The sequence below is a fragment of the Acinonyx jubatus genome, chromosome C1 (genome assembly GCF_027475565.1).
Source record: "Acinonyx jubatus isolate Ajub_Pintada_27869175 chromosome C1, VMU_Ajub_asm_v1.0, whole genome shotgun sequence".
NCBI classification, from domain to species: Eukaryota; Metazoa; Chordata; class Mammalia; order Carnivora; family Felidae; genus Acinonyx; species Acinonyx jubatus.
In genome coordinates this window covers 185,374,277-185,398,266 of record NC_069381.1, presented here as the reverse complement: position 1 = coordinate 185,398,266, position 23,990 = coordinate 185,374,277, and the positions used below count along the sequence as shown (strand labels likewise).

The following is a 23,990-nucleotide window of genomic DNA, read 5'->3' as shown; positions in this document are numbered from 1 at the left end:
GAGTGTCCAACTGGTTCAGGTCACGACCTCACAGTTCATGAGTTCAAGCCCCACACTAGGCTATGTGCTGATAGTTTAAAGCCTGGAACCTGCTTCAGATTCTGTGTCTCCCTCTCTCTCTGTTCCTCCTCTGCTCATGCTCTGTCACTCTCCCTCAAAAATAAACATTAAAAACATTTTTTTAAGTTTAAAGAAAATAATTTGTTTTCTTGAATATATTTTTCTTAGGAATTGAGGTATATTTTCCATGATGTCTTACATAAATTATGGATTGGTTCAATCTATGGAAAGGTTGTTAAGCAAAAGAAAACCTCCCCTTTTATCTGTTCCATTTATCCAATTAAAAACAAACCACACGTTTGGGATACTTACTTCCTTGAATAGGAAATAGTTCCTGTGTTTTTCCATCTTCCTTTTTAACTATATAGAGAGGGAAACATGGCTCTAGGGTTGAGAAGTTAAGTAGGTTGAGGACTTGATGGGAGAAGGAAACACTGGGCAAGAGAAGGACACACATCTACCATCAATACAACTTCTATGTTATCTTTCCACCATCTACCATCTTAGGATATCTTTCAGTTGCTGTTTCTCCTTTAAAAATTTTTTAATTTATTCATTTATTTTAAATTTATTTACTTATTTTAAGAGAGAGAGAGTATGAGTGAGAGCAGGAAAGGGACAGAGAGAGAGGGAGACAACAGAGCCTGATGTGGGGCTCGATCCCACAAACCTTGAGCTCATGACCTGAGCCAAAATCAAGAGTTGGACACTTAACCAACTGAACCACCCAGGCACTCCTGCTGTTGCTCCTTTTACAGCTGCTTTTGATACTCATTTTTATCAGGAGGGCTACCCCCAATGCCCTAGTACAATACTATGTGCAACAAGTTGGTCCAACAAGGCACTCACTCAAAAAGATAAAATTGAACTTCCGTGTGACTTACCTAGGGAAGGCTCTGCTCTTGAAGCATTTCTACAGGTAATAGGTGAAAGGTGTCTGCATATATTTTTGGAACCAAAAATTTGAATATACGGTGTCAAAGCTGTTCTGTTTAGAAAACCTATAAAGACAGTTAGTTGTACATTCTCTGAGATTTTTAATTTCTCTCAGTCTTTGCCATATTAGAACCTTGAAGTTACAATCTTCATCTCTACAGTGCTCATCCTAGTGGTTCACTAGGTCCCACTGCCTATCTTTAATCCTGACTGAATCTGCTTCCTTTTCCCCTTCATCGCTCAATTTTGGATTAGGCTCTCATGATCTCTTGCCAGTGCCACACTGGTTTCCATGTTTATCAATTCCCTTCCTTTGAATTCATTCTTTATAGTATCAGCTGAGTTACCTAATTTGAACCTCCTATGCTTAAACTCTTCCAATGATTTCTAGGATAGGTCCAGACTCTTAGCATAGCATGCTAACCTGTCTGTGATGTAATCCCATCTGGATCATCTGGGTTCTTCTGGGCCATTTCTCTTCATACTTTGCTGTAGTTTCCCAAACTCTACTCCAATCTGATATCCTCCCATCCCCTTGGAAAAGCATCCTCTCAGGCCTCTACAGGGCCTAATACCTACTCATATTTTAAGACAATGAAGAAAGTTCTCTCAAAAGGAGAAATTATCTCTGACTCAATTAAAGTGGATTAGGTATCTTTGCCATGTACTTCTGTAATACACTGGACTTTCACTCTGCCATAACACTTATAAACTGTACTATAATTTTCTCCAAATCATCTATGAGCAACTTGAAGGTGGGGCTGTGTTTTTTACTTTCTACTATGGTACTTGTTACAATTACACATTAGGTGTTCAAAACGTATTTTGGGGCAACTGGGTGGCTCGGTCAGTTAAGCGTCTCACTTCAGCTCAGGTCATGATCTCACGGTTTGTGAGTTCGAGCCCTGCATGGGGCTCTGTGATGACAGCTCAGAGACTGGAGCCTGTGTCTTCCTTTCTCTCTGCCCCTCCCCCACTCATGCTGTCTCTCTCAAAAATAAACAAACATAAAAAAATAAAAAACAAAAAACAAAATATATTTTGATGCCCTTCTGAAAAAGGAATTTTCTGGTCACAATGGAAACTGCATTTTTTTGCAGTTTCTCTCATGCCTTCAGTCCAATCACTTTCCTGTCCAATCTATCCTACATACCTGTCAGTCCAAACTTCTTCAAATTACTGTCAAGGTCCTTCCTTACTAAGAAAATTTGATCTCCTTATTGTCTATGACAGCAAGTCTAGACATCTGGGTCTGGCTTTTAAAAGATGTTTGGAACTACTTCTGCCTAATTACCAGTCCCTATTCTCCCTTATCTCTGGTCACTTCAAATACTCTGCCTTTATTCTTCCTATTGAAATCCCACCCATCCTTTTAAGACCTTGCTTAGCAATCATTTCCTCACAAAAGTCTTCTTTGGCTCTTCAAACACATATTGAGCATACAGTTTACCACTAATTTGGTGACTTACATGTCATCTTCTTTGGATGTAACTATTTCTTGTGTAGGCCTTCCCTCCACCACAAGATGGTTTAAGTTCCTGGGGGGAAGGAATAAGATCATACTTTTTTGTATCTAGTAACAGTGATTCAATTTCAAAAAAGTGAATATTATAACAATAAAATGAAAGCTGTCCAAATGTAGAATTGAATTTGAAAAACCCTAGAGAATAAAGAGGAAGACTCATCATTAGGATTAAAAAGAAAGATTAATCACTAGCTTAAGTTAGTCACTCGCAGAGGATGTAAACTAGGAAGATGGATCAGATAGGTGTAGGTGTAAATGAAAATAATTTTACTTGTGATAAGTCCTTATTAAAAGTTTCAGTAGGCCATTATTATACATTTTTCTCAAGCCAACGTATTCATATTTTCTCTAAGGACATTTAGTTATCACCCTGAATGTTCTGCAGAGAATTGCAGCAGTGCCTGCAACATTATATTGTAAGGTTGTGCATGCAAATCTATTATCCTGAAAATATTATTTATGGTGACAACAGAACCTCCTAGAGTAGGCTATGCTTCTCCTGAAGCAAAAACTCCCTTGGCATCTACATAAGACAGGGCCAACACTCTTTTGTTCTATTTTTTTGGTAATATTTTAATTAATTAATTAATTCTATTATTTATTTATTTATTTTATTTATTTTGAGAAACAGAGAGCATGAACATGGGAGAGTCAGAGAGAGGGAGAGAGAGAATCCCAAGTAGGCTCCATGCTGTCAGCACAGAGCCCGACACAGGGCTCAATCCCATAAACCATGAGATCATGACCTGAGCTGAAATCAAGAGTCAGCCACTTAACTGACTGTGCCACCCAGGTGTCCCAATTTTTTAATTTTTTTAAAGTAATCTCTATTTGGGGCTTGTACTCACCTCCCAAGACCAAGGCTCACGTGGCTCTACTGAGCCAACCACACGCCCAAATCTAGCACTCTTTTAAAACATGCTTGTCCCTGTTCCGGACACTTAGCTAATACACTGGATTCACCTAGAATCAAAAACAATGTGTTGCCTTCAAAAACTCATATTGCATTTTAACAAGGACTTATAAAAATTCAAGGATCTGAGAAGATTATTTGATGATGTTTAGCACAAACACAATGTTAGGCCAATAGAGATGTTTTGGTACCTGCTAGGTTTTCAGTAACTGCAAATTGCTTCATGTATGTCCCAGGCTATTCTATTCAACCACTGGGCCATTTTCACTTCTATTTTTGAATTCTCTTGGCATATCAGAGGTTGAAAACTGTGTTTCAAAGCAAAATGCAAAATACATTAGAATCTCAAACCAGTTCTGTGGCTTTGGACAATATATTTAACTTCTTTAGCAACAGCTTTTTAAAAATGGAGACAATATGTATTTTGTAGGATTACTATGAGAATTATCAACCTATGTAGAAAAACTACCACTGTGCCTGGCAAATAGAAAGTATGCAACTATTATTCTAACGTTAGATAATTGTTTATGTTATCATGCTGAGTAATGACAGTCATATTAGGACATTTACTACTCTGGTACAAAACACCTAAAATATCACACTAATAGTCATAATTTCTGGTGACCTCATAAAAATCAAAAGATACAATTATTGTTGTCATTAATATGATCTTTAATAAATGGAATAATGCACCATTTTACAGCAAGCCTTTTTTAAACCTAAAGAACTGTCTTAAAATCTCCTTCTCCAATGTCTCTGTAGCAATACAATCTTTTTATTTAGGTTTATATATATCAAAGCATTTACTTACAATTATTCATAAAAAACTCTTTAGTGGCTTAATGTCAGCTTTCATAGTGGCATCCATAGATAATACAAAAGAAAAGTGATTTGCTTTATTTCATACTCACACTGATCCATCAAACACAACTTATACAGCATAGCAAGGTCTCAGACGGCTTTTACAAAAGCAAAATAACTGAAAGTAATTTTTCATAAATTCATATGATATTCTATCTGTAATGTAAGAGCAAAACACCAACAAAAGATACCCGTTAACAAGAAAGAGGGTTCTGAGGAATTGCCAATATTTTTTAGCCTTTCTTATTCCAGAAAAGCATCCTCAGAAATGAATACTCTGTAGCTTATGTTTCTCCTGTCCATTCAGAAAAAGCATGGCAGCTACACATCTCCATGTTTCAGCTACTACAACACCCTAAGAGTTAGTGTACTTTACAATTATCCACTTATCTTTATTTGAAAAATTATCAACAGAAAATTAAGGATGATTCCAGCTTATACAAACACTTATACAATATAATTTCCATGGAAACATGACAACAAGGCATACAAAAACTTTAAATAAATAAATGTGACGAGAAAAAGAAAAGCCACAGAAGCCAAGCAATTCAATTTTAACTGGAACCTATCTTTGAATTGCATCTTTTAGTAACTTAGTTTTATTATTAAGCTTCTTTAAAAATATGTTTCCCTATCATACACAAGAGAATTGGTAATAAGGTGGAGAGCCTGAGACAAGAGACTGGTTACAAATAACTTCACTGCTAGGATTTTAAGTATACAGCATATCAATTTGGAGCTTGAACATTTGTTTCTGACAAAGTGATAAATAGCTTACCATAGGTTACCTTAAAACCATCCAAACTATTACTAAAACTATAAACTCATTATTTCACTTTTAGAAGACAGTTTTATAATGTTAAATTACCTCAAGAAAATTTTATCTCAGAGGAACTATTTTACTAAGTTCTCCCATTAAAAAACAAAGCAAAATTAAATGATTTGTCCCATCATGTATAACCATTTGACCAAAGAAGAGAAATGGTCTTAAGATGGTGTTTCAACTCTAAGGCCTAAATATGCTGCAACATGTAGCCAATTAGTTGAGTCATTTCCCTCTATTTGGTAATTATAGAACGGGGCAAGTTTTTATGATTAATGAAATCTGATGTTATGTCTATTAAAATTAAGTCAAATCATAAGATGAAACATTAAAGGAACTGTGTGTGCAACAAACACTTTAAATATTCAACTGGACTAATTGCTTGTTTGCTACCAATTAAAGTTTCTCATGTGCAAAGGGATGAAAAGGGCCCTGAGTTTTTAAGTAATGTTAGGTCTACAGTGTGCGTCTAAAACATGAAGATGTTTCTGAAATCTAAAAGTACAAATAAAATGAAAAAAAAAATCTATATGTTGCCTTTTGAAACATTTTTAAGAAGTTGTTTAAAATCCAGTAATTTGCTTAAAAATTCAATGATGAACTGGACGCCCTAGTGATATGATTTATGTCTAAAGATTCCTTCTCTCTTACCCAAATGTTAGAATCTGGGTTGCAAATTAAGTTTAAAAATGAATGTCACTACAATCAGTAGTAGCATTATGAACATCATACTAATAATAACAGAATTGAAATTTTTAAGATCTGATAAGATTTGGGGCACAATTTTAATATATAGCATAAAATCTGAATTATTTTCAAATGTATCAGTCATGAGATAAAATCCTAAATTTTGCTTTATATGCACAAACACTCAATTTTAGCCAGCCACTTAAAAGTTAAATGAAAATTGTTATAGTCCAGTTTATGTTGCAAAATAATAAGTATTTCAAAAGTGGTCTGCAGAAATGTTCATGGATAATACCTAATTATTATGAGGTTTGTTTTTGAAAGTTAATCTTGCATTTTGTGTTTAATATTTGATACAAAGAAATATGTAAAATGTTGTGGCTCAATCATAATGCTAAGCTTGCTGCAATATAGGTTAAAATTCTTAATGGCAGAATTACATACAATTCTGTATGCATGGCTTTCTAGTTGTAACTAATGAGAATATAAAACGGTAAAACTCCGCAATAGAAAATGTTAGATAATATAAACTTAAGTACTGATTTTCTGACAATCTGATGGTTGGATCCATTGTCAAACGGTACATCCTAATTCTTAATTCTATTCTACTGAACTATTACTTAACTGAAGTAATGAATTTGAATAGAACATAAAATATAATTTTAGGTGTTCTTAAGCATAAATAGTTCTAAAAATAGGGCTGAGAAGAAAATACTAAGGGAGCCAAAGTAATTCTGTCTGAAGAACTGGCTTAGATGTTGAGAAGCCTGAAGCATACTGAAGAATAACAATAGTGGAGAAGATAACAACTCACTCTCTTTTTTTACTGCTGGAGAAGAGAAATGCTTTTAAAACAAAACAGGAGGGAAGCAGAATAGACATGAAGAAAATTTTCCTGATACAAAAGATTGCAAATCAGATAACCAAGAGACAGAGTAAGTCAGAAAGAGGTGATTGAACGAAAGTAATGGGTAGGTGCACCAGAGCACCCTGAGATTTCCTCTTTTCTTCTATGTTAGTTTAATCTGAGAAGCTATAGAAAAGCCTTATTTTGATAACATTTGTGTAACTAGCTCAAACAGTGATTTGCCAGACTTACTAAATCAAAGAATATATTTAAGAGTAGATCAGGTAGTTTTGGCTAAAGTTTGCATCGTTCAGAATCTACAAATTAAAATGCAATTTTATCTGCTGAAGAGCAAACTGACAGCAAAAGGTATATTTAGAAACATCCCGGTCTGAAAAAAAAAACTCCTGGGGTGTATGTGGGAGTGTGACACAATTTCTGGAATAACAGGTCTAGATAATCAACTTACATGTGTACAGATTCTAACAAGTTAGCTTGGAAGTTAAAGTAACAGAGAAAGCAATCCGTGAATAGTTACACAATCACCTGCACATAACTGGTCGTTAAGTTCAACATAAATTTATAAAAGGTTATATAGAAATACAATGTAATCTCAAGTTCTAGGAGCTAACTACCTCCAATAAAATATTCATTTCCATAAACAAAAAAAGAAACAAAAACTGTATTGATGTATTTTTCCATAGCAAATGAGTATGAAGAGAGGTTTATAGAGAATGTAAAATTCAGTAAATAACTGCAGTCTACCAGGTATTCCATTTGGCTTTAGATACCAAACGTGAAAATATTTTAAATAAAAATACTTGTCAAATTTTGTGACAATTCCCACTGAAACACATAACTGCTTGTGTGTTCTTACCTTTCTTTAGTTATTTTCACATTCAGAACCAATGTATATTTTCTGGAATAAGTGTGTACATATAAGGAAGTTATTGAAACTCCTTCATAAGAAAGATATTGTCCTTGTATCCTTCCTACATCCTCCTCAATTAGTTTTCTGGATTAATAAAATTTTCACTATAAGCAGAAATTTTCAAGATGAAGTCAAATGATTGATAACACTTAAAGTCCACGTTAAATTAATTCCTTCAAATCAAGTATGGAATCAATTTAGGGGAAAGTCTCTGTTCCTACAAGCCACCTTCACTTTTCCCTTAAAATTTGCTTCACCTTTATTTCTGCAATGTAAGAATATTAGGAGTGAAGAAAAGTGAAACAATTTTAAGAATCATGATGGCAGATGTGGGATTGAATTTTATCTTGAATTAATAATTATTTCTCAAGCAATAGTCAGTATAGACATGTCTACATGTTTTATGTTTGCCTAACTTCTAAAGGCATTAAGGTATCTGGTTTTGCTTATATACAAGCCACAACTGTATTGGAGTGTTGTAACTGAATTTCTTACAAAATGTCAGTATATTACACATCCTTCCATACAGTGTGTAGGCAGTGTGGTGTGGATGAAAGAGATGTGGAGAGGTAAACCCCAGGTTAAAATCCAGCTTTCTCTATTACTAGGATGTGGAACTTGGGCAAATTACTTAGCTTCTCTTAGTTTCAGTTTTCTCAATCTGTAAAGTGGGAATATTAACTATAATCCTCAAATTGTTGCTATGAAGATTACAAGAGATTGTGTATATATACCCCAGCATTCAGTATATAATAAATTGTATTATTTAATTCCTGTGCCTTCACATAACATTTTGCACTGATAATGTTTTCCCAACCAAATTATGAATTTAAAAAGGGGAACAATGTTAGGATTCATAATTAAATCATTTTTGTTTAAACACAATTCAAATCAAGTTCTTTCAATGACTTAGTTCTGATACACAATTAGGATAGTTAAGGGATTAATATTAGACTTTGGTTATCAATTACAATGCTTTTGAGGTTGTAAAACCAGCAAAATGAATTTTAATATTTATTCATTAAATATTTTATTTCATTATTTCATTCAATATTTTATTCAAAAGCACCCAAATGCTTTTCTACATGCAAAATTTTGTGATAGCAGTTAAATATTAGCTTCAAGAAACATTTATTATTAGATGAATAAAGTTACCAAGTATTTTAAGTAATTTTGCCTGCTTGCAGATTACAGATTCTGAATCAGTCTGATATATGATTTAATTTAAAATTTATTAAAATGATCTACTTTCTACCTCTATTTTTTTCAGAGTCTACTAAAAAAACTAGGGAAAGAAAATTATTTGTTTTAAATATGCTTGCATGAAATGGGAAACTTATAAGGATTCTTCTAATTTGGTATATAAATTTTTGAAAGCATTTTATTAGTCAACATCAAAAAAAAATGCTAGAAAAATTAAAACCAACTAGCCTAAACACAAAGTAGAATGCAAGATAACTCTTCTTCTGTCAGGAAAAGATGATCAGGTCTAACTGATGTTAGACCTCCAATAGTTATTAATCCTCAATGCTTTCAATTGGAGAAGGAATATAATTTATTTTGACTCAAAGATATCCTACAAATGTTTGAAAATAATATTCTGAAATGCAGTTCAAAGACATTTAAAGGCAAGAGAACTAAGTGAAAATTTGATGGCAAAGATATAATTTGTTTCACAGATAGAAGAATAACTGTATCAGAAGACTGAAAAATATGTTAAAGATCTGAATCAACAGAAGGGCCAATAAAACATAAAAGGTGGAAGTCCTGGGCACTAGAAAAATAGAATAAATGTTAAGTGATGTAACATCTAACTCATAGGATCATAGCAGATGGCAAAAAAAAAAAAAAAAAAAGGTGGCTTATATAGTAAGTCATAAATATTTTGGACAGAAAATTGGGAAATTTAGGTTGTCTTTAGCTAAATGAAGATAGAAGAATATGAGTGAGAAAATATTGTTCAAGAGATAAAAACCTAAAAGCAAGAATATGGGGATTTGTGTTTTCCTCTTAGCTTTTTAACCTCCCATAGAAATCTTAGATCTTAAATAATGTCTATATAGAGAATTTGGAAAAATTAAGTGAGATCATCACTGTTTGCAAATTGATAGAAAATAATCTGTGCTTATAAAAAAAAAGTCCCTTGACATAAAGTGCTTTATTTAAAAAAAAAACATGCTGAGGTGTTGTTTAGAGATAGTTATCAGTAATGAAAGAAGCAAAGGAAACTTTTAAAAAGACAATATGATTTGAAGGATATATAACATGTTATCACTAAAAGGTATATTCTATTATAATGTAAATAATAAATGCTTCTCACATATCAAAGATCATATGAAAAACTGGCAAAAAGAGAAATTATGAAAATAGGATTAGTGAAGAAACAGTTATGAAAAAAGAGGTAAGCTTCAGTCTGCTCAAAAATGATAGGTTTGGCAGCAATCCTTCCTTCCACAGGGATGTGGCATGCCAGATGAATGATTTTTCCACACAGTGTTTTAGGTCATGGGAAGAGGACTCATTTTCAGATAAAGTCACCAGGCTTTGCTTAGGAAGGGAATAAAAAGATATTACCAGTTCAAAACTACAAATTATTTTTGAAGTTATTTTAAATGGGAAATGTAATTTTATTTGGGTGAAAGATGGCCTATTCAGAGAATGAAGGCTATAGCATTATGTAGTCTTAACCATCTACCTACTTAAAAATTCCATATAAGTATAGCTCTATAAGTTTTCTGATAAAAATGTGCTTCTTAAATAAATGAATACGGAACATGAACATACATACAAAAAATAAAATAAAATGAAAAAAGGCTAATATTTGACTTTGTCTACTTTGTTCTATGCTCTCTTATGAACTTCCAAAAACCAGAACCAAATGTTTGTTAAAATGCCTGGAAAGAAACATTTAGGACTTGGAAGGTTAAAATAAATGGCATTTCAAATTAGGTTTTGGTAGTTCCTTCTCTAGAGCCCTTTGAGACAATGTTTCTGCATTCTCCATTAGGAGAGAGAAAGCAAGAAATCAGGTAGCTGCTTTCTCTTGTGCAAAATTCATTGTCATAGAACTGACCTGCCAAAAGTATGGGGGGTGGGGCAGAAAAATGTACTCATGGAAGAATGTGTGCTCTGTTAGGAAGAGAACTTATAAGAAAGCTTATTTGTGGACTATAGACTATTGCACGTTCAAACAAAACACAAGAAAAAAGAATGTCCAACAGATAATATGTTCACAACAGTTCAACATATAAACTAGCTTGGGCCCAGAAATAAAACATGGATACCAGACACCACTGCAGTCAAACCTGTCTTAATTTGCTTCTGTTTTAATGACCTTTAGAAACTGGTCCAAACTGATTATCAGCAATACATTGTTTTTGCTTTTTTTCTTAAAAAAATATTTTGAGACCACTTTTGATACACACACATATAATTCTGTGGTCATAACAGACAAATATAACTTTAAGGAGACTACACAAAAGTGCAAAACTTAAAAAAAACAAAATTAAAAAATATGGAAGCATAAGCTAAATTTTTCTGCATAGCTGAAATCTATTTAAAGCAAGTCCTGTTGCAGGGGTGGGAGGGGATACTGACAGGAAGATAAAGCAGTTTTAATGTCTTCTGCACATTTAAATGATGCAAAAAATAATTTCACTCCATAGGCTTGAAAATATTTCACAGACAGTTCATTCCTATATCTTTAGACACCATGGTAGTAGCAGTGCCTCCTTCTGCAAGGTAAACTGCGGTGCTGGATTTGGAATGAACTGCCCTGTCACTGCCATTGTTGTTGACCTCACAGTCCAGAGGTTCAGTGGAGATGACCCAGGTGGAGGGGCGCCACCGCTTAAGAGAATAGGGAGTTTTCACACGTTTCTTGATCTTTTCACCAGATCCTGATTTGCCATCTTGTGTTGATTCACCTACTGGAAATAAAGGTACAGAAAAATAAACTATATATAAAGAAACTATTAAATAATAAAAACTTAGGGTTGTAACTTAAGAACAGAATAGACTAATTATCTACAGGAGATTTTAATAGATATTACTTGAAATTCATGATGCCAGGTAATTATTCTCTAGGCAAAACTTAACCAACTTATTTTGAGACTCTTCAAGTCCAGTGTTTTTATAACTGGTTGAATTATTATATAAGGACAAGCAAAAACAGAGGAGAAAATGAAAACTTCTCAGCTGTATTCTCAAATCCTTTGGTTATTGGTAGTGATCCTAACTTGGCAAATGCATTTAATCACTCTACTTAATGTTCAAAGCAGATCAAACTTTATTTTTAATTTTTAATTTTTTGAGAGCGAGAGAGAATATGTGTGAGTGAGCGGGGGATGGGCAGAGAGAGAAAGAGACAATCCTAAGGAGGTTCTAAGGGCAGAGCCCCACGTGGGGCTCCAACCCATGAACTGTGAGATCATGACCTGAGCCAAAATCAAGAGTCAAACACTTAACAGACTGAGCCACCCCAAAAAAGATCAAATTTTAAAGGCACCTGGCGTATAATATTTTCAGAAGAATGACACAAATACTATAATACAAATTTTCTAGTAATTCCCCCTTCCCACACTGACAAGACATTTTATTGATATGAAGCCCTGCCACAGGGTGTGTCAAATGATCTATGATACAAGCCACTCAAGCAAAGGGCTAGATTCTACTGATTTTTTTAAAATTTTGTTTTAATGTTTATTATTTATTCTTGAGAAAGAGAGAGCATGAGTGGGAGAGGGGCAGAGACAGAGGGAGACACAGAATCTGAAGCAGGCTCCAGGCTCTGAGCTGTCAGCACAGAGCCCAATGCAGGGCTTGAACTCGTGAACCACGAGACATGACCTTAGCTGAAGTGGGATGCTCAACCGACTGAGCTACCCAGGCACCCCTTTACTGATTAATTTTTTAAGTAAGCTCTATGCCCAGCATGAGGCTTGAACTCATGACCCTAAAATCAAGTTGCATGTTCCATTGACTGAGTCAGCCAGGTGCCCCTCTACTGATTAATTTTTTTTTAATTTTTTTAACGTTTTATTTATTTTTGAGAGAGACAGAGACAGAGTGTGAGTGGGGGAGGGGCAGAGAGAGAGGGAGTCACAGAATGTGAAGCTGGCTCCAGGCTCCAAGCTATCAGCACAGAGCCCAATGCAGGGCTCAAACTCACGAACCGTGAAATCATGACCTGAGCCAAAGTCGGACGCTTAACCGATGGAGCCACCCAGGCGCCCCACTACTGATTAATTTTTGAGACCTAAATCCCTTCAGCCCATTTTGTAGTCCTTGGCAACAACCATATAATATGACTTTGAGTTTTTTCATAAAGTGCTGTCAGTCTAAAACATAAATTGTTTTGTATAATGATGGCTATTAAAGATTTTGGTGAGCTCTCCTGTCTTGTATTATAACCTCTTTATAGCCAGAAACCAAGTATCAAGTTATTTGTTTAGATTTCTAGGGGACCCAACGACACAATGCTATAGGCATGTAGGAGGCTCAACATGTAACTCTTGAAAAAGATGACACTAAAAAAACACAAAAAAACAAAAAACAAGAACAAGTTTGTTTTTTTTTATAGTGACTTTTTCTGAATTTTCTCTGGACTTCTCAGATTTATTAAGTTTAGTCTGATAAAATCTACATGTGTCTAAAACAGATGTTAATATACTCAACAAACTGTTTCAAAAGTTCTACTGGCATCATTCTACCTGGAGCTTTTTTTTTTTTTTTAATGTTTATTTATTTTTGAGAGAGAGAGAGAGAGAGAGAAACAGAGCATAAGCAGGGGAGGGGAAGAGAGAGAGAGAGACAAAGGATCTGAAGCGGGCTCTGTGCTGACAGCAGACAGCCTGATGCAGGGCTCAAACTCACAAACTGTGAGATTATGACCTGAGCCGAAGTCAGACATTTAACTGACTGAGCCACCCAGGTGCCTGTTACCTGAAGCTTCTAAACTTGTATTTACTTAATCTCAACCATTCACAACAAGTATGTAAACTGCGTTATAAACCAGGAGCTATATAAGGTATGTATTAAGTTGGTAATTAATTATTTTGACTATTGTGACACTATTTCATTATCAGCAACAAAAAACTACTTTATTTCTTTACAATAGTCTGATCACTTTTGAGGTTCAACCAAGTAGTTTATTTTATTTCCAAAAGTGGTAAAAATAAGTAATTGCTAGTTGAAACACATTTTGATTTTATCTAATTAATTATTTAAATGGTCCCAAAAGACAAGCAGGAGAGATTAAATGATCCCTGCACTTACACTGCAAACTGCTGCCATCAAGAACGTTTGTGGCTGAAAGATCCAGAGAATTAGGCCTCTGTGCTTTTCTGGGCTTTGATGGTCCAGGATCTGCTACTGTGCTTGAAACACCCTGCGTAAGATCATCTTGCTCTGAACATGGATTACTGTTGTTGTTATTGGAATTAGTTCGGCCACCTTCCAGTGGCCGTTCCCTCCTGTCCACAAGACGATCCAGAACACCTTCATCATGGCCAGCCTGTTGCTCTCGTCTCAGTAAAGGTTCATGCTCATCAGGACTGGAATTAATATTCAGCCGGGTATCCTCACCAATGAATTGATTCTGCAGCATTTCTTGGCCCCTATGTGCCACTGTGTTGGTTGTCTGGCCATTTGGTACTGTCCCATTAACATACTGGGTAGCGGCAGTGTGGGAGTTAACACTGTGGTTTCGACCTGCCACACCATTCATTGTGACCGTCACCACATGAGGTTCTGCAGCATTGATTGTATTCATCTTGGCAACTCCAGTTTCTACTTGTTTCAAGTTTGATTTGTGCTTGCTGCCAAATTTCAGCCGGGGCTCCTTGGTTGAATTTTTGGTGTTTAAAGGCAAACTAGTAGGTCTCTTAGGAAGATTCTGTTGCTTGGGCAGAGGATAGATCTGAGTGGGTGGAACATCAGGAATTAAACATGCTTGGCCATTTGCAGCTTGAGTGAAGTCCTGCTGTCCAGTCACTTCTACTGCAAGTTTTATGAGTGGGTAAAGCAAGCTAGAACTGGTACTGCTCAGTGGGTCTGGTCCACTGAACTGTTTAAGAGAATGCTCCATAAGATTCTCATCAGAACTTTCCTTGAGGTTCTTATCAACTTCTTTTGGGTCCAGCTTGTTGGTCTCCAAGTCTTCTTCTGTCAGTTGTAAGCAGACAGGGGTTGGCCCAATTGGCTGTGAAACATTTGTGGCATGCAGATTTGTTTCATCTGAGTATGGCATCTCAGATATAGTGGTCATGCCAGTGCTTGGAGTGAGGCCAGTGGTGTTTGTGGTTGTTGTATTGGTGGACAGGCTGGTGACGCTTGTTTCAGGGCTGGGGATTCGAGCTTGTGCTTGCTGTCGTTCATAGTTAATTGAATTTCGGTTCTTTTCCCCTATAGTCAAAGGTGTGCTAGACATTGAATGCTCAGAGGAAATATTCTTCACAATGCTGTCAGTATGATGGATAGAGTCTTCAATGTATGAGGAAGAAGAATAATCAGGATAAGGGCCAATCTTTGGCACGCGCCTATTGTGTGACAGGTTGCTTAAAGAAAGAAAAAAAGTGCCACATTGAGAATGTAAATTTATGACAAACTCACCCTCCAAGTTTAAGACCTCTGATTTTAAAGTATAAAATGCTCTTCATTTTATTCCTAACCCATATTATTCTAGAAGTTATTTTAAAATTCTGATCGCATAATCAAGTATCAATTAATAACTTGTTAAATGATAGTTTTATATTATTTAAGACTACTGAAAAACTTATGTCGATCTAGATATGATTTTCATAGATGTTCATTATTTTGATTTATAGGACTTAATTTAAAAATGTCCCCTATAGTTTTGTAACACTACCAAATATATTTTTATGAATTGTATTCTTGCACAACCGGACAAAGTTTCATGAGAGGAGGAGCCATGGTGTATATTTCTTTTGTACTCCTACAATCCTAGATACATCATTGTGGCTACTCAACAAATACATTACCAGTTAAGTTCCAATGGCCAAATGGTATAAAGAATATAAGCGTTTAGGTTGTTCTAGTGCTTCCATTAAGGGGCAGTCTAGCAATAGAATGTATCTTCCTGGGGGTAAACTGAGCCATATCAATGAAAGTCCTACAGCCTAAGAGTATAATGCAGAGTGAGACAGATAAGGGAACAACAATTCAGAACTGCTCTCCAGTTCTTCACAGCCATCAACACCCACTGAGAGGGATGGTTTTTGAGCATTACACTGTAACTTATTTAGGTTATTTAAAATAAAAGCCAGGACTAGCTTTAATTAAACAATGGCAACATTAATAGACACAAAATGTTATAGGAGAAAAGCAGCAGCTAAAGGAAAAGAGGTGCTATAAAGAAAGACTAATAAAATTATGAGGGGAATGACAGGAAGGTGAAGAACAAAAAAGCAGCTGTACTGCACAAGGAAAGGACGTCTGGGTAAGGTTCAAAATAATGAAACCTAGAGTAGAATGACTATGGGATGAACCACGATTTAGGGGAAACTATTTAGAAGTGACTGGACATGAGAAACAGCATGTAAAGCATAGAACCTAAGGACTGTGGGGGGGGGGCAAAAAATGGGCAATACAAGGAGGGGGGAGTAGCATCAAGGATTTCTTCTTACCATTCAGGAAAAGTTCAAAAGCACTTAAAAATAAAAGCAACTGACTCTTGAGAGAGGTACAAGTAACATGCTAGAGTATAAAGAAAATACAGAGATCAGGGAAGACAGAAGTAGAAGACTATCCCCAGGTATGCATAGAGTGAGAAAATTTATATTTAGAATTGCTAGTTTTTACCTTCCTTGACTTGCTGATACATAAGGAATAAGGGTTCACATGCTGAAGCTAATTCAATCTAAACATAAGCAGTATAAACCCAATTTTGAGTCTACAATTCATAATACAAATTGCTCGTAGAAATTAGAACAATAGAAAATAGCCAAAAAAAAAAAATATTCAATAATCAAGTATATTTTTATCCCAGTTTTCTCTGGTAACACTTTCCTGGGTGCTTTTCTGAAAAATTTTTAACATGTATTAAATAAAATGATAACTTTGTGGGAAAATCCCCCCCAAACATGGAACAAAAAAAGTTCCAATTTTTTAAAGAAATTTTTTTAAAAGCCCATTTATTTAGAACCAAAAATCATAGTTCTAACAGAGAAATGTCTCATAAAGTAATATTCATGATGGGATTAGAAAGACCTTATGAATTGCTTTCATGTAAAAGTAATAGAAGTATATTCTATACAAAAGAGCATTGGATAGGAAGGCTGGAAACCTTAGTCTCCAGTGAAACAGTGGTTAGATACACAGGCGAGTTCATAGTTTTATTCTCTCTTAAAAAAAAAAAATTAAAAATTAAAAAAATTTTAAAAAGCAAGAGAGAGAGGGATAAAAACAACCAACGATAAATTAGACAATTTATGTAGAAGTGCTTATAAACTTTTGAAACTATGAAAGTGTTTTGCCTTTATATTTTAGGGAAGTAGGAGCATTAGTAAAGACTAGTCTCCTTTACTATATTTTGAGATACAGAAAAACATAGATTCCATCTTGTACTTCTACCAAGCAAAAATCTCTGTGAAAAAACAGGCATATTGAAAGAAAAATTATAATGTTAAAGTATATGAGTTAATCATTGCCTTATTAGACTGGTTTAATAGCATTTTTTTTCCTATTCTCTGTTTAGTCTCAATTTTCAATATTGACTGATGAATGCCAAAGCCCTCTAAGTCTTACCGTTCATTTTGCATAGCAGTAGACATGGGATTGACTGTTGGGCTCACAGATTTGTTTCTTTCCCAAATCATCATAAGTTCAGCCATCCTCTCCTCAGCACACTGTGCAGTAAGCCTAGCTTCTGCATCCTGGTCCCAACAGTCTTCGATTGTCTCCTTGAGTGACCTCACTGCCTGTAATAAAGTAAATGTCAAATAGTATACCTTTAAAGAAAATTAAGTATTGAGATTTTGAGTGACATGAGATAAAAGAATGTTTTTTAACCAATATTTTACACAGCTATCATAAAATATTTTAGACTTCAGAGATTTGTAAAGGGTCACATTTCTCAAAAGATGAGGAACAGCTAAGCAAGCAGGGTTTAACTTAAACTCCTAAAGAATTACCCATAAACGTAAGCAGTTGTAAAAAGTTACATGGTTCGCCAAGGTCACAGGTTTATGTCATTATTCATTCACAGGACTGTTATTTCGATCAATAACCATTAATCTCACTTCAAAAATGAGCTTTGAATTTGATGGAATTTTGGCACGAGGCTATCTTCAATCTTTAGGTGAGCTTTTTTACTATTAGTAAAGAGTACTACGTTCTAACTATGAAATTTAAAGGGTTGGCATTTTCTTATTCTTTAAACTAGTTTCAATAGTAGTATCTAAAGCAGTCTTATTCTGTAGTATTCACCCAAATCAGTAGTGAACAATAGTCTCCCTTTTGGGGAAAGTTGGTTTGAACTTCCTTTTAAAAAACAGATTTTGGGATGCCTGGGTGGCTCAGTTGGTTAATTAAGGGCTCGACTTCAACTCAGGTCATGACCTCGTGGTCCGTGAGTTCAAGCCCCATGTTGGGCTCTATGCTGACAGCTCAGAGCCTGGAGCCTGCTTCAGATTCTGTGTCTCCCTCTCTCTCTCTCTCTCTGTCCATGCTGTCTCTCTCTCTCTCTCTCTCTCTCAAAAATAAACATTAAAATAATTTTTTTTAAGTAAAAAACAGATTTTGTGTATTTGACAAACTGTCCATCCAGAATCCTTTCAGACTTGTTTTTGGATTTGTTGTTATTAAGCTTGAAAGTTTTTCACCTGCTGATATTCATAGTTCTTGTGCCTTTAAAACACATTAAAAAAAAATTAAGGTAATGGTTGTCAGATTTAACAAATAAAAATATACTACTTAATTTTAATTTCAGATAACTGACAAATAATTTTTAGTATATATTCCATGCAATGCTTAATCTGAGCATTTTATCTCATAAGCCTATTTTAAGCTAAAATCCTTGTTAGTAATCTTGGCAACATTTTTTGTGTTTTCCTAATAATCTCTGTTCTTGACAAACAGATCCAAACATGTAGGAAATTTGATAATGTTTATTCTGGGCATAGGCTAAATGAATACCTGCACCATGACCCACCCCTGACACCATCTTTCCTGCTCCCTTGGGTCTTCTAAGCTGCCTGCCTCAGTGCCACAGCACAAATCCAAGACTATATCTTTTAAGGCTGAAATTTATATTGAAATTTTTTTATGTTTATTTATTGAGAGAGAGAGAGAGAGAGAGAATATCCCAAGCAGCCTCTGCAATGTCAGTGCAGAGCCCTATGCGAGGCTCAAACCCATAAACCATGAAATCACAGCCTGAGCCAAAATCAAGAGTTGGACGCTCAACCAACTGAGCCACCCAAGTGTCCTGAAATTTATATTGAATTTTGAAATCTATTTTAATATATGTTCCAGGCTCTGACTACTGAGTAAAATTCAAACAATACAGATATCAATTAATAATCTTCTCACTAAATAATAATCTACCTATTTCTCAAATTTTAGAAGAACCTGAAGAATAGATACTGATCATACAGAGTTTAAGGGCAACTGTGTAACCTCCCTGAGGTAGAAGTTTGGTGTTTATGTTAGAAGTAAAGTTGAATCTGTTATTTATGGTAGTTATGTTCTACAAAGTTGCTGTAAATGCTGAATTAGTGAACACTGAACCATTGTTCCTGGGGGAAATACGGGGTTAGACTCCTGTGAGCCTCTGGCCACAAGATTTTTGCCAACTGATCAACACATAATCTTGTTTTATTTGTGTTTCTGTTTAAAGACATCTTTTTTCTTAAAGTTTATTTACTTTGAGAGAGAGAAAGTGTGGGGGAGGAGAGACAGAGAGAGAGGAGAGAATCCCAAGCAGGTCTGCATGCACAGTGAGGCTAGAACCCATGAACTAAGAGATCATGACCTGAACTGAAGTTGGATGCTCAACCAACTGAGCCACCCAGGTGCCCCCCTGTTTAAAGACATCTTTAAAAATAGTTATTAATTATTAACTATGCTCATGGCCAATAGCACTCTACATAATCGCCTAACAAAGTAAATCTAGCATACATTTTTCTTCTTCAAAAGGCACATCACAGCCTTTTAATGCTTCGGAGCACTGTACTCAGCACTTCAGCACTACATGTGGGGCTATTTTAGCCCAGAAATCACTAACAAAATGCCCCAAATGTGAAAAATATGCTAAACAAATGCCAAAAAGGACACTTGTTTATAGTATAAGAGATGAAACAAAAAGACAGAGTGCCTTGTTGATTTCATTTGGGAAAATATACATCTGATGACTAAAGTTTTTTGCTGCTCTGTGTACATCCATGAATGACCATAAAAGCGTTCAGAGTACTGATTTGGGGATTACAAATCAATTTTAGCAGGTAGTCAAATTCCAAATATGAAATCTGTAAACATGAGAAAAGACTGTATGTAATGGATTTAAAACTGACTTGGATTTGAAGACCACAAAGGAAGTTCAGAAATCAACTTAATTAACTTTTTAAATAAACACACCTCTAAAAACTAGTTATACATTTATCTTAGTGGATTTTGATATTGGTTTGATAAAATGAGTTTGTCTCCAGTTATGAAATGAGAATTTTTTCTTTTTATTTTGAAATAATTTCAAATTTACTTTCTTGTCTTTCACAGCCTTGACATTTTTGAGGATTATAGGCCAGTTACTTTTTAGAATCTCAGGATTATAGGCCAATTACTTTTTAGAATCTCATGGTTAGATTCAAAGTTTGAAACTTTGACAGAAAAATCACAGAAGGGATGCTGTGTTTTTCTCACTGCATCTTATCATGTGGTTCACAATTTTGATTTGTCTCATTACTAGTGAAGTTAACCTCGATCACATGTCTGAGTTGGTGTCTGCCAGGGTTCTTTCTCTATTGTAAAGTTCCATTTTTCCCTTTTATATTCAATCAGTGGGTTTTTTAAAAAACTTTCATCAGTGTTTTTGGGGTGGGAGGAATACTTAAAGTGTCTGTAAATATAATGTTCTCTATACACTTTTCACCCACCATTTTTGGCATCTCGATGTTTGTTGGCTGAATTTCTGTGATGATTGCTAGTTACAAGACATTTAAAAAATGATAGTAAACACAAAATAGAAATATGGACAAAGGGCACATAAACGAGAAGTGCAAATGCCTTATAAAATATGCAGACATGTTTAATCTTATTCACTATGTTGAGGCAGTACAGTGTAGTATTTAAGAATATTAGTTCCGGTTTTGTAGCAAGAGTGCCAGCTCAGTTAAGAACCTGGCTTCAAATCTTGGCTCTACTACTTACTAGCTGCAAATTAAAACAAGATCCATTTTCACCTATAACATTAACAAAGATTAACAAAGGTTCCTATCCACCAACCATCTGTTCTCCTAATTTATAGGCAACCAATGTTACTAGTTTCTTGGGTATTCTTTCAGAGAAACTTAATGACATTTTTCTTCAAACAAATACCTGTCATACACACAAATTTATAGCTCCATTCATTACTAAACATAAAGTGTAACACAGTGAAGTGTACACAGTGAAATCTTTCTAAAGCAAAGATTTGGACAGCTTTCCATATAAAACTGAAAGAGACTGTTCTTCCCCAAACAGAGCACTGTCTATTGCACAGAGTCCCATTCACCAATTGCTGGCCCAGAAGACTCAGAAATACCAAAATCCAAGCAGCTAAAAATTGTATATTGACTGTTCTCTGTATCTGAAGTTAAGAGAGACATGGAATGAGGCTCTATTTATTACTTTTCATTATACAGTTGAGAAATAATTTTCAAAAAACTTTTTCAAAAAGAGACCCCACCCTCCACCAAAACAAGACAACTCATCAAGGCATTATCCTGGATGTAATGAAAATTTGATAAACAGAAACCTTGGTCTCTACCTCTATGAAGTTTCCATTTTTATGATAGAATCATCACTGATGCATAATAATACATAGTGGTTAACAACTGTTGAGATCTTACTATGTACTAGACTGTGTTCTAACTCATTTAATTCTTTTATATTTTAAGGAGGCTCTATGCTTAATGTGGGGCTTGAACTCATGACCCAGTAATCAAGAGTTGTATGCTCCACTAGACTGAGTCAGCCAGGAGCCCCTAATTCATTTAATTCTTATTTGAAGTAAGTGGGAATTATCATCCCCACTTTTCGTATGCAGGAAAAGAGACCCAGAGGAGAAATTAGGGCACACATCTAGTAAGTGGCAAAGCTAAGGTCAAAGCCCAGGCTGCATAGCTCCACAGTTCATACATTATCGCATGTTGAATGCCTCTAAACTATGCTGATAGAACACAGCCAGTTCCTAGTGAATAAATGGGTTCTATTATAAAAGTTGTAAGTTGATTTTTTTTTGAGAAAAATCTTTATAAGTTCTAAACAAAGTATAAATAATGGTTAGTAAGTCATTTACACAAGTAAAGACTTAGAAGTAAATTAATATAATGAAATAGGGGAAGGGAAAAATAAGAAAAATAGCTGAGAATTTAAAGAGGTTGACTACAAACAGGATTCTGAGGTCCTGAATAACGATTTGGTCATAGATCGTTGTTCTAAAAGTAAGTAAAGCAATACTGAATGTCCCAGAGTAAGTAAAAAAATAGAGAAGAGAAGATTAAGGAAATAAACTGTATAGAAACAGAAAAATTAAGTCACCACTGGGGAGTTAGTTTAAGGTCTTTAAACAAATATTGAAAAAGGATTTGACAATTTAGATGAAATGGACAAATTCCTTCAAAGACACAAGACATAAACAACAGATGACTTGAATGGTTTCTGTATCTATGAATACGTAGTTAAAAAATTTCCCATTGAAGTAAAAGCAAAAATGAACTATTGGGACCTCATGAAGATAAAAAGCTTCTGCACTGCCAAGGAAACAATCAACAAAACTAAAAGGCAACCAACGGAATGGGAAAATATATTTGCAAATGTCATAGGACAAAGGGCTAGTATCCAAAATCTATAAAGAGCTCACCAAACTCCACACCCAAAAAACAAATAATCCAGTGAAGAAATGGGCAGAAAACATGAATAGACACTTCTCTAAAGAAGACATCCATATGGCCAACAGGCACATGAAAAGATGCTCAACGTTGCTCCTCATCAGGGAAATACAAATCAAAACCACACTCAGACATCACCTCACGCCAGTCAGAGTGGCTAAAATGAACAAATCAGGAGACTGCAGATGATGGCGAGGATGTGGAGAAACAGGAACCCTCTTGCACTGTTGGTGGGAATGCAAACTGGTGCAGCCGCTCTGGAAAACAGTGTGGAGGTTCCTCAAAAAATTAAAAATAGATCTACCCTATGACCCAGCAAAAGCACTGCTAGGAATTTATCCAAGGGATACAGGAGTGCTGATACATAGGGGCACTTGTACCCCAATGTTTATAGCAGCACTCTCAACAATAGCCAAATTATGGAAAGAGCCTAAATGTCCATCAACTGATGAATGGAAAGAATTGTGGTTTATATACACAATGGAATACTACATGGCAATGAGAAAGAATGAAATATGGCCCTTTGTAGCAACGTGGATGGAACTGGAGAGCGTTAAGCTAAGTGAAATAAGTCATACAGAGAAAGACAGATACCATATGTTTTCACTCTTATGTGGATCCTGAGAAACTTGACAGAAACCCATGGGGGAGGGGAAGGGGAAAAAAAAAAAAAGAGGTTAGAGAGGGAGGGAGCCAAAACATAAGAGATTCTTAAAAACTGAGAACTAACTGAGGGTTGATGAGGGGTGGGAGGGAGGGGAGGGGAGGCGATGGGTATTGAGGAGGGCACCTGTTGGAATGAGCACTGGGTGTTGTATGGAAACCAATTTGACAATAAATTTCATATTTAAAATAAAATAAAATAAAATAAAATAAAATAAAATAAAATAATAAAAATTTCCCACAAAGAAAACTCCAGGCCCAGATGGTTTCATTAATTAACTCTACCAAACATTCAGGAAGCAGTTAATGGCAATTCTACCCAGGTCTTCCAGAAAATCAAAGAGGGAAGAATATTTCCCAATTTATAAGGGTATCAGAGAAAATAGCAGAGGAAGGAGACCAGGGAAAATTCTTCCCTGGAAGTACCAAAAATCCTGGTAAAAACTGTCAGAATTGGGGTGCCTCGGTGGCTCAGTCAGTTAAGCTTCTGACTCTTGGTTTTGGCTCAGGTCATGATCTCGCAATTTGTGAGTTTGAGCCCCACAGTGCGCTCTGTGCTGGAAGTGCCGAGCCTGCTTGGGTTCTTTCTCTCTCTCTCTCCCTCCCTTCCTCCCTTCCCCTCCCCAGCATGTGCATGTGC

The 23,990-nt window shown here is 35.3% G+C and overlaps 1 protein-coding gene across 1 annotated transcript in view; it reads right to left on the bottom strand.

Annotated features, from left to right (window-relative positions):
* Positions 1–4,082: 4,082 nt before the first annotated feature.
* Positions 4,083–23,990, bottom strand: part of BMPR2 (bone morphogenetic protein receptor type 2) — a 198,350-nt gene continuing 178,442 nt past the window's right edge. The window contains exons 11-13 of the mRNA XM_015075919.3: positions 17,349–17,521; positions 13,860–15,139; positions 4,083–11,512 (exon numbers count right to left, since the gene is read on the bottom strand). Coding sequence (XP_014931405.1) covers positions 11,262–11,512; positions 13,860–15,139; positions 17,349–17,521 — 1,704 coding nt within the window. The 3' untranslated portion in view covers positions 4,083–11,261. The remainder of the gene's footprint in view (positions 11,513–13,859; positions 15,140–17,348; positions 17,522–23,990) is intronic.